The sequence below is a fragment of the Panthera onca genome, chromosome F1 (assembly GCF_046562875.1).
Source record: "Panthera onca isolate mPanOnc1 chromosome F1, mPanOnc1 haplotype 2, whole genome shotgun sequence".
NCBI lineage: Eukaryota > Metazoa > Chordata > Mammalia > Carnivora > Felidae > Panthera > Panthera onca.
Genome location: NC_138355.1, coordinates 45,257,731 through 45,271,621, shown reverse-complemented (window position 1 = coordinate 45,271,621; position 13,891 = coordinate 45,257,731). Strand labels below are relative to the sequence as shown.

Genomic DNA, 13,891 nt, shown 5'->3' with positions numbered 1-13,891 from the left:
CCTTCCAACCCTCAGAGACCCATGATTTCACACCCGTGGGGTCAGAGACCAAAGTGAGGTTCACATCTGAGACTAGTAACCACCCGGATTTCTCATGTCGAGCGGGGTAAACTGGGCTACCTGCTTTTTCCGGGAGCCTGAAAGTCTCACCAGGGAAGCATGCTGAGGTTCCAGAAAGAATTCGGCTCTGGAGCATCTCTTCCTTGTGGCCTTAGAACCTGGAGTCTCACCAGGTAGAGCCCTCCCTGTTAAACAGGTGCAGCGCGTCAGGCCAGAACAAAAACCCAAGTTGTTTGCAGCTGCAGAGCCGGAGTCAGGGACAGCACTGACGCCCTGAATCCTCCCCGCCAACAGCCCCGATTGCCTTGGCGCAAGCTCTGCCCTCCCCGCTCTCGGCGGGCTGAACCGGGAATCGCTGGGTGCTGTCGTCCCAGTGGTTGACAGCCAGTAGAAGGGGGTAAACTGAATAGCTCCCCACTTCCCTCTGCTCCTCAACCTTCCTGCCACGTCATCTTCTGGCTCTCCCTCTGGTGTCTGGTTGACCTGTTCTCTGCTTCTCCTCCTTCTGACTGCGTGAGGACCCCTCCTCTGGACAGGAGCTCTCTTCTGGGTTCCCGCCTGCCGCACCTGCTCGCGGCCACCAACTAGGTAGCGTGCTCTAACAGTCCGTGCGTGCCCCTTGCATGCCCAGGGAGGTGGAGGCCTGGCTGTCTCTGCACAGAAGAGACGGCACTTGGTCCTCAGAGGCCAGGCTGGGGCCGAGGCTGGCATGTGCTCGGGGGCGGGCCCCCCGGGGGCGGGGGGCGGGGGGCATCTCTCTCAGACATCGGGTAACTGCCCTTCAAATCAAAGACGGAATTTGATGGGAGAGCGGGCATGGTAATTGCGCTTCCTGTTTGTAATCACTTCAGGTGGGGCAGGTAAGCTTACCTGGCCATTGGGCGGCTTATTGGGGTCCAGAGAGCTAGCCAAGGCGGACGCCTAGACGCCAGCTGGAGCCCTTGGCCTAGCTCGGTTTGCGCCTGAGCTCCTCGTGGGGAAAAGAGCTGCAGGTCAGGGGGACGGCCCGCCTGACCGCCTGTGCTGTGGGTGTGGGTGTCTTCTCCCGACAGGTGACCACGTGCTGGGTGGATGAGGCCGGGGCCAGTTCCACGCACTGCCTCTCCCCACAGGCTGAGCACGCTGGGGTCCGCACCTACTTCTTCAGTGCCGAGAGCCCCGAGGAACAGGAGGCCTGGATCCAGGCCATGGGGGAGGCTGCCCGAGTACAGATCCCCCCAGCCCAGAAGTCGGTGCCCCAAGCTGTGCGTCACAGGTGAGTCCCAGGGCACAGGGCATGGGGGTGGGGAGTGCTAGAGAAAGAGGATCAAGGAAGCGTCCCACTCTGTGTCCTGCTGAGCCCGGCCTGCTGGCTTGAACCTCTGAGAACATGTGAGCCGCTCCTTGCCTCCTAGCAGGGCTAAGTGATTCCAGAGCCTGGAGTCTCCCTTCCCTTCCCCCTGACCGGTTCTTCCTCTTCTCTCTGGGCTGGTGGAGGCCAAGAGAGAAGCCAGGTTCCATCGGGGCCTGGCCAGGAGCCAAAGACCAGGGTCATTTGCTCATTTATTCTTGGCTTTGCACATTAAACCCATGACCTCTGGAGGAGGGTAGACTCAGGTGCGAATCCCAACTTAGCTACTTGCTCACACTGTGACATCAGGGTGATCACTTAACCTCTCTGAGCCTGAATTTCCTCCCCGTGAAGGCAGCAGTTATAATCCTACCTCATAGGGGCAGCCGGGAAATCCTGACATGCAGTGAACACTCAGCCCATGGCCGCCCCATCACCCCTGCCACCTGTCGCCACCCACAGCCTCACGGCCTGTCTCTGCTGGAACCGGGTAGATGGGAGTCTTGAGTTAGATTGTTAACAGGGATCCAGAAGAAGGAGGTTTTTACGATACAGACTCCAAGTCTATTTTAGTGTCTTAGAAGTGTTTACCAGGCAACGCTGCAACAAGGATGCTTGAATCTGTTGAATTTGAGAAGCGGTAGGGAAAACATCGTCACGAGGTCCCATCTTCACTTCAGCTGAGGGGCGCACTTCCAGAAGTTTGCTCATTTAGTTCATAAATATTTACTGGAAATAGGTATGTGTGAGGCACTGTAGGGGGCGCTAGGAAAACAAGGGAAGACCAGTCTACATGCTTCTGCCTCGTGGAGCTTACGTTCAGGCGGAGTCTGTCCCGGAAGAAGCTTGTCCTGGAGAAGAAACTAGCATGCTTCTAAGCCTAGAATGTTTGAGGCAACAGCTTAGGCGCCTGGCGCCCGCCGTGTTTGATCGCACGGTCCTACGAGGGGAGCGACTGTTATACCCGTCCTGCCAACGAGGAGCCCAAGACTTGCAGAAGTTAAGGAACTTGCATAGGACAGCAGGCTGAGCTGTAACGAGCCTCCATGGCCGAAACATCAAGGACAGTCACTATCATGAAGCTTTGGTGTAGTGTGGCACCGAGTTTGGGGGGCTGGAGCGGGGACAGACTGCAGAGGAGACCAAGTCTGGGGCGGGTTAGTCTTGGCCATAGCTTCCGAAGGCTGGATGCAATGCAGGTCAGCAGAAGGGGGCAGAGAGTGGGCCGTGGAGAGGACCTAGAGGGGGAAATGAGCACACCACGCATGGGCAAGAGTGCACTGTGTTTTCGAGTAACTGCCCGGGCTAGAGCAAGAAAGCAAAATGGGCATTTGGGAAACAGAATTGTCATTCATTGAATCCCGTTTCCATTGCTACCTTCCCGCCCACCCTTCTCCACTCCTTTTGCCTTCCCAGTCTACCACCCCCTGCCCAGCTCGCTGCTGGGCTGGAGTCACTTACAACATCTCCCTTGGCATCCTGCAGCCATGAGAAGCCAGACTCAGAGAACATCCCTCCTAGCAAACACCACCACCAGCCGTCCCACAACAGCCTCCCCAAGCCCGAGCCAGAGGCCAAGACTCGAGGGGAGGGTGACGGCCGGGGCTGCGAGAAGGCAGAGCGGAAGCCCGAGAGGCCTGAAGTCAAGAGCGAGCCTCTGGTGAAAGCCAATGGCATCCAAGCCGGACCGGAACCATCCTCGGAGCCAGGCAGCCCTTACCCCGAGGGCCCAAGGGTCCCAGGGGGAGGAGACCGGCCCGCCCAGCCCAATGGCTGGCAGTATAGCTCCCCGAGCCGGCCGGGGAGCACAGCTTTCCCGCCTCCGGACTCAGAGAGTGGGGGGCACCAGCGGAACTTCCCCCCACGTGCCAACCCCGACAAGATTGCCCAGCGCAAGAGCTCCATGAACCAGCTGCAACAGTGGGTGAACCTGCGCCGGGGGGTGGCGCCCCCTGAAGATCTCCGGAGGTGAGTCCTGATGGGGCGTAGGCGTGGAGCTGGGGTGCTGCGATGGCCAGGGGCGGGGGCTGGGGTAGTAACACTTGCAGCTTCCCTTGCTGGAAGCCTTCGGGAAGCCAGGCTGAGTTGGGAAACCAAGAAGACTCCAAAACCCAGGGTCTCAGGCTTGTCCAGATCCTTTCCTGTCCCCCGTGGCACCGTCTGTGGAGTGTGACCCCTGCCCGATTCCTGCCCTCTCTGATTGCTTCAGAGACACAGGGTCAGAGTCCCCGGCACCTCTCCACAAGGATGCTGGGTGCCCAGGACACGTGCAGGCAGTCATAGGAGGGGCCTCGGCCTTGCTCCTGTCAGATACCCGTCTATGCTTCCCACCCTCTTACAACAGCCCCTGTTCCAGCGTTTCCACCACCGTGAGCCTCACTGACTGCCAAGCCCACTCACCCCATTTTTGAACGGCTCTAATTGTTTGAAAGTCTTTATTTATTGCAGTTGTAAAAAAAGAAAAGAGGGGCGCCTGGGTGGCTCAGTCGGTTGGGCGTCCGACTTCGGCTCAGATCATGATCTCGAAGTTGGTGGGTTCGAGCCCCGTGTCAGGCTCTGTGCTGACAGCTCAGAGCCTGGAGCCTGCTTCAGATTCTGTGTCTCCTCCTCTCTCTGCCTCTCCCATGCTCATGCTCTGTCTCGCTCTGTCTCTCAATAATAAACATTAAAAAAAAATTTTTTTTTAAAGAAAAGAAACGAAATGAAATGTCGCCACTCACTGATCCTAGTCCTGCCCTCTAGACCAATTTCCTCCTTTGTCCAGTGACTGGCTTTCAAATACTGGAAGACATTTATTAGACTGATAGCGTTCATCTCGTTCATCTCGGGACAAGTGGGGCTGCTGCTCCCTCCCCTGGGTGTGGGCGGCTCCAGGGACCCCAGGTGACACCTTCAGGAAGGCTACTCACCTCTGGTGGCACTCTGCTGCTCGGGACATCTGGCCTGCCCCAGGGGTGAGTGCCTCACTTGGGATGCATCCCAGGAACCTACCGGTCCTGCCCTTGACAAGAACATGAAATCTGGGGAGGTGCCCTTTTGTCCCCCCTGTGTTGGGTGTTTCCCCTCCTCCCTGCACCAGGTGCCTGGTATGTTCCCTTTCCTTCAGCTGTTTGCTGCTCTGAAAGGATCTGATACATTGTGCTTCAAGCTGGGATAGAACTAACAAGGCTTAAAGTTTCTTCCCAGGAAGCTGTGAATGTGAAATTTCTAGCCTCGGGTTGTTGGTTGAAGGAGGAAGCTGCTTTTTTGTTTTTTGGGTTTTTTTTTTTTTTTTTTTTTGAGATACAGTTGTTTTTTTTTTAATTAATTTATTGAGAGAGAGAGAGAGAGAGAGAGAGAGAGCGCGCGCGACAGCGAGAGAGGGAGAGAGAGAAGCCCAAGCAGGCTCCCTGCTGTCACAGCAGAGCCTGATGCAGGGATCAGACTCACGAACCGTGAGATCGTGACCTCAGCCCGAGAGGGAGGAAGCTTTGAGGGAGTTTCCCTGCACCTCTGGAAGCAAGCCTCAGTGCCCAGGCAGCGGCTACCTCTGTGTGCTCCCAGGGTCAGCCTGGGGCACCATTCACCTGTTCACGGTCTGCTCTAGGCTGGAGGACACAGAGGCGGGGCCGGGGCACAGATGGGTGGGTGGGGTTGTGCTCGTTCTGGCTTCCTTACAGTGTCCTCTCTCTCAGTCCCTCTAGGTTCTACCCCGTGTCCCGCAGGGTCCCTGAGTATTATGGCCCCTACTCCTCCCAGTACCCTGATGATTACCAGTACTACCCACCAGGGGTGCGGCCCGACAGCATCTGCTCAATGCCAGCCTATGATCGGATCAGCCCACCCTGGGCCTTGGAGGACAAGCGTCACTCCTTCCGCAATGGAGGCGGCCCTGCCTTCCAGCTCCGGGAGTGGAAGGATCCTCCGGGCTACGGGCGGCAGGATGGCACCATCTGGCTCCCCGGCCCCTCCCCCTCCCGGCAGCCGGTCTATTATGATGAGCTGGATGCCACATCCGGCTCCCTGCGCCGCCTGTCCCTGCAGCCCCGCTCCCACTCCGTGCCCCGCTCGCCCAGCCAGGGCTCCTACAGCCGCGCCCGCATTTACTCCCCCGTCCGCTCACCCAGTGCCCGTTTTGAGCGCCTGCCACCTCGCAGCGAGGACATCTATGCCGACCCCGCTGCCTATGTGATGAGGCGATCCGTCAGCTCCCCCAAGGTGAGCCAGCAGCGCGCCCCCTCCTTCCTCATCCCCTGAGGTCCCCCACGAGCCTACTACCATCTGCGGAGAAGATGTGCAGGTGTGCAGGCATCTGGGACTCTTGGGGTCACTGTGCCCCATGGGGACACACACCGTATGTTGGCAGGAGCCACGATGATGCCCAGGACGCCACTGGCCCTGCAGTTCTGCCTGTGGGAGAGCTGCTTTGGGGGATGTGCTCTGACCCCTGCGCAGGAACACTGGTGCCCTTCCCCAGGTTGTGCCGGGAACCCTAATTCCTTGTCGGAGGGCAGAGAGGGTTCTGTCTTTTGAGGACTGGACGGGTCACTGCAAGGCTATCGCAGTGGATAAATGCTGCAAATCCATTTGAATTTGGAGTCTGCTCTGGGACAGGATACAAACATCCCTAATCTTGAACGTTAGTTGGTGGGGAAGTCCGTGTCCCAGCCGGACCCCCTCACCTCTCCAATCCCCTTTCTCTTCCAGTATGATTACCTGGGAGACAGGCGGCCAGTCCCTGCAGGACTGTTCCCCTACAACTACCCACCATCCCCCACGGCCCACGATAAGATGGTACGTCCTCTCCTCCCGCCCGCTGCCCGCACGACCTCTCCTCCCAGAGCGGGGGCCCAACTAGGGCAGCCACAGGGGTGCTCTGTGCCCGGTACCTGGCCCTCCTGGTTCTCAGCAACCTCTGGATACCTCCTCCCTCCCGGCCGGGACTCTAACCCCAACGCAGAGCTTGATGCCAGTTACCCCCAGCTCTGTGACATAAGGTAGAGGAGCAGGGACTGACTAGATCTGGAGGCGCGTGATGTCCTGATCGTCTCGACTCCAGAACAGCCTCCCGTCCAGCATGGTCAGGGGCTTGGGTCACGGCCTGGGAAGAAAAGTTAGGTCCGAGTGGCCATTAGCAGACGTCTTCTCCAAGTCTGCCCTTGGCCTGGAGTGCGGCTTCTGGGAAACGACACAAGTGGTGGGATTAAGGAAGAAAAGATTTTCCATGGTGTGTCTTTTCCTTTCCTCCCTGCTTTCCACTGGGCTCTCCCTGGAATCTGTTCTCCGGAGAATTTTGGTCTCCACTGGTCTCCACCCGGAGAACTGGATGGAGACGCCCCACCGGGGATGCTGAGGAGGGTCACAGGAACCAACAGGCAGAGTCCTTGTCCCCGAAGTCCTGTTGCTGACCCCTGTCCTGACACAGCCCCGGGAGGCCAGGGTGGAGGAGCCTGCGCAGGCGTGGAGGGGTGCCCCTTCCTTCCTTCTCCCTGATCCTTCTCTGTCTAAGCCCTAGCCCTGACACACAGCACGTGCACCCACCCAGAAACCATGGATTCTTCCAGAAAACCCAGGAGCTGGTAGGGAGGGCCAACTGCATTGCTTCAATGGTGCTTCCCTCTCCCAGGGGAGGGCCCGGTGGACGGGGAGCCCTGGAACTGGGGCCCTCGAGCTGGGGCCAGAGTGAGTCCCTCCTCTGGTTGAGGCGTCCAGGAGGCAACCTCGGTGCCTGCCCCCAGCCTCTTTCCTTCCCTTCCCCAGAGCTCCTCAAGGATAGACAGAGGCCTCTCTTTGACCTTGCCCCCACTCGCCCCCCCCCGCCCCCCCCACCCCCGCCCCCCAGCTAACTCTTAACTGCTTTGCTTCCTTTTTATTGTTTTCTGTTGTCCTGTTCCTGTTTGTTTGTGTTGCTGTTGGGCCTCGGGCTCCGGGTAGGATGAACTTTTAGACCTTCAGTTGCAAAGAAACCTAGAGTATTTGGATCAGCAGGTAGGCAGAGCTGGTGCCCCCTCCCATTCCCCTGCCCTCCTGTCGTGTCTCCCTGCTCCTCCCCACCTTCTCATCTTCCCTCCATTTGACAACCTTTGTTGGCACTCCCCGGACACAACAAAGTGGCTTATATTTTGGTTTGCGCCTTCACGCCCCGCCCCCCCTTAGCCTCAAAGCCCTTAAGTTTCCTGGGGAAAAGGAGAATAAGAAATGACCACATGAATAATTAATGCCACCTCCTATTTGTTCAGGCCAGATGGAACTGTCCCTGGGGGGTAGGCGGGAATTTGCATTTCTGCTGGAGAGAGCAGCAGAGACCTTGAACTGGGGGTGAGCGCCAGGCAGGGAGGTGGGGGGGTGGAGGGGGCTGGCTAAAATGCTAGGGATTTAGTGCAGCCTGAATCCGGGAACTGATCTATCATAGTTCACAGGCTGTTGTTAAACTATGTTGTTAAACAAACATAGTTTGTAAACCAAGGACTACAGACTTGCCCTAGGATGGTGTCTTTATAGATCCTAACGCATTTAATCTTCATAACAACCCCCGCAAGGTGGGTACTGTTGTTATCCCCATTTTAGAGCCGATAAGACGAAAGCACAGAGAGGTTAAGTAACATGCCAGGGGACACACAGCCAACAAACGGCAGAGCTTGGAATGTGGCTCTGAGATTTTGACCCAAGTTGTAGCAGAGGAAATGACTAACATGTGAAGAAGCAGGAGTCAATCCTCATCAGGATTATTTTACGCTCTTACAGTTCCAGAGAGAACCATACCCTTGACATCAGAGGCTACCGCCATAACTGTCGGTCGTTCTAGACACACAGGCCTCGATGCCTCGGGGAGATCATCCTCTTAGAAGGCGCTGGGCACTAGGAAGAATTGATATCCACGTTTTGATCAGCAGCGACAGCTCCCAGCCCTCACGGGCGTTGCATTTTACTTCCAGAAACAGCACGTGGTGTCCACACCATGAGTGGTCCAGTCCACGTGGGGATGGGTCTCCGGATGCCAGCCCAGAGCAGCGCTGACAAGTGCTGGCGTTTCTCCATAGGAAGCGGGGTCTGCAGTGTCCTGGGTAGTGAGGGGCAGGGCTGAGTGCCCTCAGGGCTCCTGGGCAGACTTTCCTTTCTGTGGCCCATCCACAGTGCCTGGCTGCACAGGACTTCAGTGCCACAGCTGGGCCCCTGCTGGGGCTTCTGGCCCTCATGACAGGGCTGGGCCCTTAGGCGGGGGGGGGGGGGGGGGGGGGGGGGGGGGGGGGAGGCTTGAGAAATAACCCTTCAGAGGACCTCCTCTAGATAAAGAATAATTTTTTTAAAAGAATAATATTCCTAAAAGGAAGGTGTATATGCTAAGAGTCCAAAATGTGGAATCAGACATTGAGTCCCAGTTCTGCCATTTTACGAGGGTTGTGGTTTTTTTGTTTTGTTTTGTTCTGTTTTTTGTTTTTCTTTTTTCTTGGAAATGTCGCTTTGTCTCCCTGGGCCTTGGTATTCTCAATCATAAAATGGCTGTTGTAGAATCCGCCTTTTCTGCCGTACAGAGTTCCTGGAGAATCAAGTAAGAGGGTACATGGCAACGCTTTGTCAGGCATTGGCGAGAAGTGGTCACTGCTGCTATAATGATTTTATTCGTTTTCTTCTAAAACGCAATTTAAAATATTACTTGAGCACCTTTATGGTGTATAAGGCACTGGGCTAGGTGCTTTCTCACAAAATCTAACATTTTGGACAGACCGAAGGGACACAGAGGAGAGGAAGGAATCCTACAGTCAAAGCCTGCGGGGGCTAAAAGATCCCCAAAGCCGCAGCATGAGTGGGAGCAGAGGCCAGGGCGAGAACATTCTGGCTTCCTTCCTTTATTGCTTGAGATCCACTGGTAGGGGAAGGAATGAGATCAGTGGGTGTCCAGGAGAAGCCTGGGCCGCCTTTGCCCTCTCCAAGCCTGGTGCATTACCAGGTCTGCTTTGCCCTACACACACACACACACACACACACACACACACAGAGGACACAGTCATGGCACACAGCAGCATGCAAACACACACATACACACACCATATACAATCACACATACTCCACACACGCACACCCCATACACAACAAACACAATCTCATACACACAGGGCTCCAGGAAGATAGGGATTGACTTGAGTTCAGATCCTTACGGAAAGATGTGGCCGATGTCCTGTTCACCATTAACTATTTGACAAACCTCTTACTACCGCTCTTTTCAAAGCCTTTTCAATGACACTTTGTGCCATGGAAAAAAATTCCAAAGGGCTAAAAGAGGTAGAGGGATCAGATCCTAGGAAAGCCTTTGAAAATGCTGTGGACCCTGCAAAGGGGAGTGGGTGGGTACCCCTCGCCCTGCCCACAGCACACAGAAGCAAGGCTGCCCCTGGGTCACCACCTAAGTGGATAACATAAAAATACGTATGGGCGTGACACAGATTGGGCAGCTAAGGGCCGAAAACGTGAGAGCCTCCTGCATCGTGACCCCAGAAGCTCTGCCCTAACGTGGCTCTGTCCCTTCCCTCATTCACTTCCTCTCCCCAGAAGGCTTTTCCCACAGAACTTCCCTCTGTTTTCTGCTGCCTTCGCCTGTAGGTCAGTTGAGTTAAAGGGACATAGCCAAGGACGCTCCCGAATGTGTTCACGTTTTGATGTTGCCACGCTGGAACCAGTGGGGGAAATGACAGCATTTCTAGTTGATTTGGTCGGCTTGTCCTCCCTCCCTGTCCTTCCTCTCTCCTGCCCTTCCTTGTCTCTCTCTCTCTCTTTCTTTTTCATTTGGCAAGTAGTCTTTCCCCCTCCGTGTTCCTAATGGCCCTTGAAACGTAAAGATAACCTGTTGGGAGAGCAGTGTTCCAGCATCTGGTGTCCCTTTAACATGGCTTGCTTGTTTTGGCCTCCTTATTTGCTCCCTAGTGTCATCCAAGATCGTCATGGATGTTACCAGCCCAGCTCTGGAAACCGTGTTTAGCAATCCTTTCTACTCTAGAGCCAAGAGGTGGGCAGGGGTCGGGGAGAGAGAGCTGTGCCCACCTCTGTGTGAAGGCCCATCCAAAGAGCAGCCCCAGTTTTCTTTCTCAGCTGTTTCATTTAGTTCAAATGTGGGGAGATGGGTTTTTCCAACTGCCGGTGTGGTCTTTGACTGAAGCAACGTGAGGAAAGAGAGTTGGGGCAGGGAGTTGACCTTGGCCAGTGTGGATGAGACCCACACGTCTCAGGCACCCTGGGGGAGTGTCACTGGCTGGGGGGCGGGGGGCGGTCTCTGCAGGGCCGTGAGCGAAGGCACAGCAGCCCTCCAGCTCCCTTCTGTGGTCTTTCCTCAGGGCACCTTCAGGGCTGGTCCTGGGACAGTTCACAAGGGGCCAGCGATGGCTAAGGCCAAACAGAGAGGGAGCTGGAGACCCCGTGAGAAGCTGTCCTGTCCTGTTTCTGGGAAAACAAGCCCAGGCGGGTGATGGGGAGATAGCTCTATGTGGGCCGGAGTTTGAATCGTCCATTCCTTCCTCTCTCCAGATGAGTGAGAGCGAGACTCTCATCAGTATGGTGAACCGCATGGTGGAAAACTCCTCCCCCAGGGCCCAACTCTTCATGCAAGTAAGGCCTCCGCCTGGCAGCATGGTCCCTGTCAACACCATTTCAGCTGCTTGTGCATGGTCGGGTCAAGCCATCTGGGTTGGGGCTTGCTCTGCCCAACCCTCCATCCACCAGGCCTCATCTCCAGGCCCCGCCTGGCCCCTCTCCTTTCATCCCACCGTGTCTCTCTTGTTCTTCATGTTCATGGGTGGACCCAAGGCCTGTTTCTCAAACCATCAAAATAGCCAGCACCACCATCCCGTATCACGCCAGGGATCACGAATCTGCTTTTTAATGCCCAGGACTTCTATCTCGTGTTTGTTATCTTCTTAACAGACGTCTTTGGGGGTAAGGGCATGAGGGGTGTCATATGGAACCATCCAGTGCCAAGGTTGTGTAGAATGTCCGGTGATTTCCAGATGCTTCACCAGGAGTGGGCAGCGTTTGCCGGACCCAGGTGTACTTCTGGGTTAGACACAAGCCCTGTGGCTGGTGTTCAATCTACTAAGATGATAATTCTCAAGTGTTTCCGACGCTCATTCCATTTCCTCATGCCTCACCCTCCAAAACAGCTAAGGGTTAACTGTTGTTGTCATGGTCGTTACCCAAGCCATCTGGGATCTACGCACCCCCAGAGTCCCTCCTGACAGTAGATCTTGAGCTCAGGGGAGAGGGGAGAGTAGGAGCTGGGCAGAATCAGCCTCAAGAATTGGGGAAAACCTACACAGGGGCCATCCCAGGCTTCCCAGCCGGGGGCAAAGAACTAGCTCAGATTCCCGGAATGGAGGCGGCGAGAGGTGACGGACCACGGTCTCGGACAAGAACGGAGCGAGGGTTGTCCGCGTTCCCGTCCCCACACGCCCTGCCTGTCCCCCGCTGCTGTAACCGGCCTCGTGTTCCTGCAGGTCCCTCCGTACCCAGAAGTGTTCCGGGACGGCCTCCACACCTACAAGTTAAACGAGCAGGATACAGATGTAAGAGCAGCTCTCCTGCTCCCCTGTCCTCTCCGGTCCCTCCCGCTGTCGCCCTCATCTTCGCTCTCCTCCGCTGGGGCTTTTCCTCCGTCCATCTCTGTCCTTCTGCCGGCTCTTCATACCTTTGACTCATGTCCTCTGTCGCCACCAAGACAGCATTCTGCCTGCCCCTTCCTCATCCCCTTTCTTTTCTCGTTCGTACCAATTACCCGTTCCTCCCATGCCAGCTGCGTGCGTTTCTCCACTGAGCCCTAGGCCCTCTCGTCTACAGCAGCGGGGGCTGCTTATTACAAGGAACTCAGACTTGGTTAGGAGGGACATCAGCTAGGCTGCTCTGGGCCCAGCCTGGCAGGAGGGCCTCGGTGACTGGAGGGAGGAACCTGGCCCTGGCCTCAGGGAGCTTCAGGGTAGTGTCGTACTAAATGGGCTCGGTAATGGGTTCCACAGGAGGGCAGGGCAGGGAGGCCAGGGACCAAGCAGGTGGCATGTGAGCCGGGCCTTGAAGTTCAAAGGCCCAGAAGACAAGATGTGGCTCAGTAGAAAAGAGCCAGAGAAGTGTTTGAGGAATGGCGTGAATAAAGGTGTGGATATGGGGAAAGCGTAAGTCTTCCCAGAAGAGAAGTTTGGCCTAACCTGCCTCCTCCCCATCACCACTGGCCTTGCCTGGGTAGCGGGTCCGCCCAGTAGGCCTAGGAGAGTTTCCATCCAGGCGAGGACCAGATCTCAGAAGGAAATCCCAGCCTCAGCCATCCGGAGACCCTGGAAGGAAGGGAGAACAGGGTCCTGTGAGACTAGGGAGCCAGTTCACTGGTTTTCCCAAGACTGCCTGCTCCTCCAATCCATGCCCGCCGGGAAGGCCTGGGAGGCCCAGGCCACGTTGTCTCCTCAACCCTTCGGGAACCGGAACCCCCAGGAGGAGGGGAATGCAGGGGCTTAACATTTAACTCCTCTCTCAAGCTGACTCCCTTCCTCAGAGAATAAGCACATCTCCCTTCCCAGTAGGTCCTTGGGGAGTCTCCCAAGGTGAAGACCGTCTTCCTATTCCCAGGAGCCTCCAAGGTCAAGGTGAAGAAGGCCTAGGGTTCCTCAGCAAGGGAAAGGAGGAGGTATCCAGAGGCCAGTCCCTTCCAACCAAATTCCCAGGTCCCCATCAAACCATATCCTTCACCCCCTTCTCTCTCCCTCCCTTCCCTCGACCCCCTCGGGCCCCCCAGAAGCTGCTGGGCAAACTGTGTGAACAGAACAAGGTGGTGAGGGAGCAGGACCGGCTAGTGCAGCAGCTCCGAGCTGAGAAGGTGAGAGCCAAGGGGTGGTCTTGGGCTGGGGGCATGTGGGGACGGCGGGGTGGGGTTGGGGGGGCGGGGGGAGGCTGGCTCCGAGAGGTGTGGGTTGCCATCTCCGCCCTAAGCTGACACAGCTCTGTCATAAACCTCTGTACCGCCCTCCCCTGGAACTGCTGAAGCTCTTCCGGGGGCCCCAGCCAGGGAGGACAACCGCCACCAAGTTGCTGGGCTGAACCGTTGGGGCTCAGGCCTCTTAAAGACCCAGAGAGGAGTTATCAGGGCTGTTCACAGCCGGTCCCCTGCCCTTCTTCAGGAGAGCCTGGAAAGTGCCTTGATGGGGACCCACCAGGAACTGGAGATGTTTGGAAACCAGCCCGCCTACCCGGAGAAACTGCTGCGCAAAAAAGAGTCCCTGCAGAACCAGCTCATCAACATTCGGGTGGAGCTGTCACAGGCGACCACGGTACCCCCCCGCCCCCGTGGGCACCCCGACAGGAGAGCCGCAACCCCCCAGGCTGTGCCCTCTAGCTCCCGACTCTCCTCTACGGGCAGGAGCAGCAGGGGGCTCTTGGCCAGAAGGGGCACAAACGCGAGACCTTAGTACCGCCCTGCACGCGGCCGTGCGTATGCCGGCCTCTTCGATCCGTAGTCTCTGCCGAGGAAACTGGCTTATTTTTCACACACCGCAC

General features: G+C 56.7%; 1 protein-coding gene across 17 annotated transcripts in view; it reads left to right on the top strand.

Annotated features, from left to right (window-relative positions):
• The window catches only part of PLEKHA6 (pleckstrin homology domain containing A6), a 143,818-nt gene that overhangs the window by 111,575 nt on the left and 18,352 nt on the right, over positions 1 to 13,891 (top strand). For 6 of the 17 annotated variants that reach the window (XM_060644197.3, XM_060644200.3, XM_060644196.3 and 3 more), the window contains 9 exons: positions 1,113 to 1,315; positions 2,807 to 3,358; positions 5,065 to 5,587; positions 6,077 to 6,163; positions 7,304 to 7,357; positions 10,886 to 10,966; positions 11,851 to 11,919; positions 13,134 to 13,214; positions 13,516 to 13,665. In XM_060644197.3, coding sequence (XP_060500180.1) covers positions 1,113 to 1,315; positions 2,807 to 3,358; positions 5,065 to 5,587; positions 6,077 to 6,163; positions 7,304 to 7,357; positions 10,886 to 10,966; positions 11,851 to 11,919; positions 13,134 to 13,214; positions 13,516 to 13,665 — 1,800 coding nt within the window. The remainder of the gene's footprint in view (positions 1 to 1,112; positions 1,316 to 2,806; positions 3,359 to 5,064; positions 5,588 to 6,076; positions 6,164 to 7,303; positions 7,358 to 10,885; positions 10,967 to 11,850; positions 11,920 to 13,133; positions 13,215 to 13,515; positions 13,666 to 13,891) is intronic. The other 11 variants (XM_060644199.3, XM_060644201.3, XM_060644203.3 and 8 more) reach the window with 11 other exon arrangements.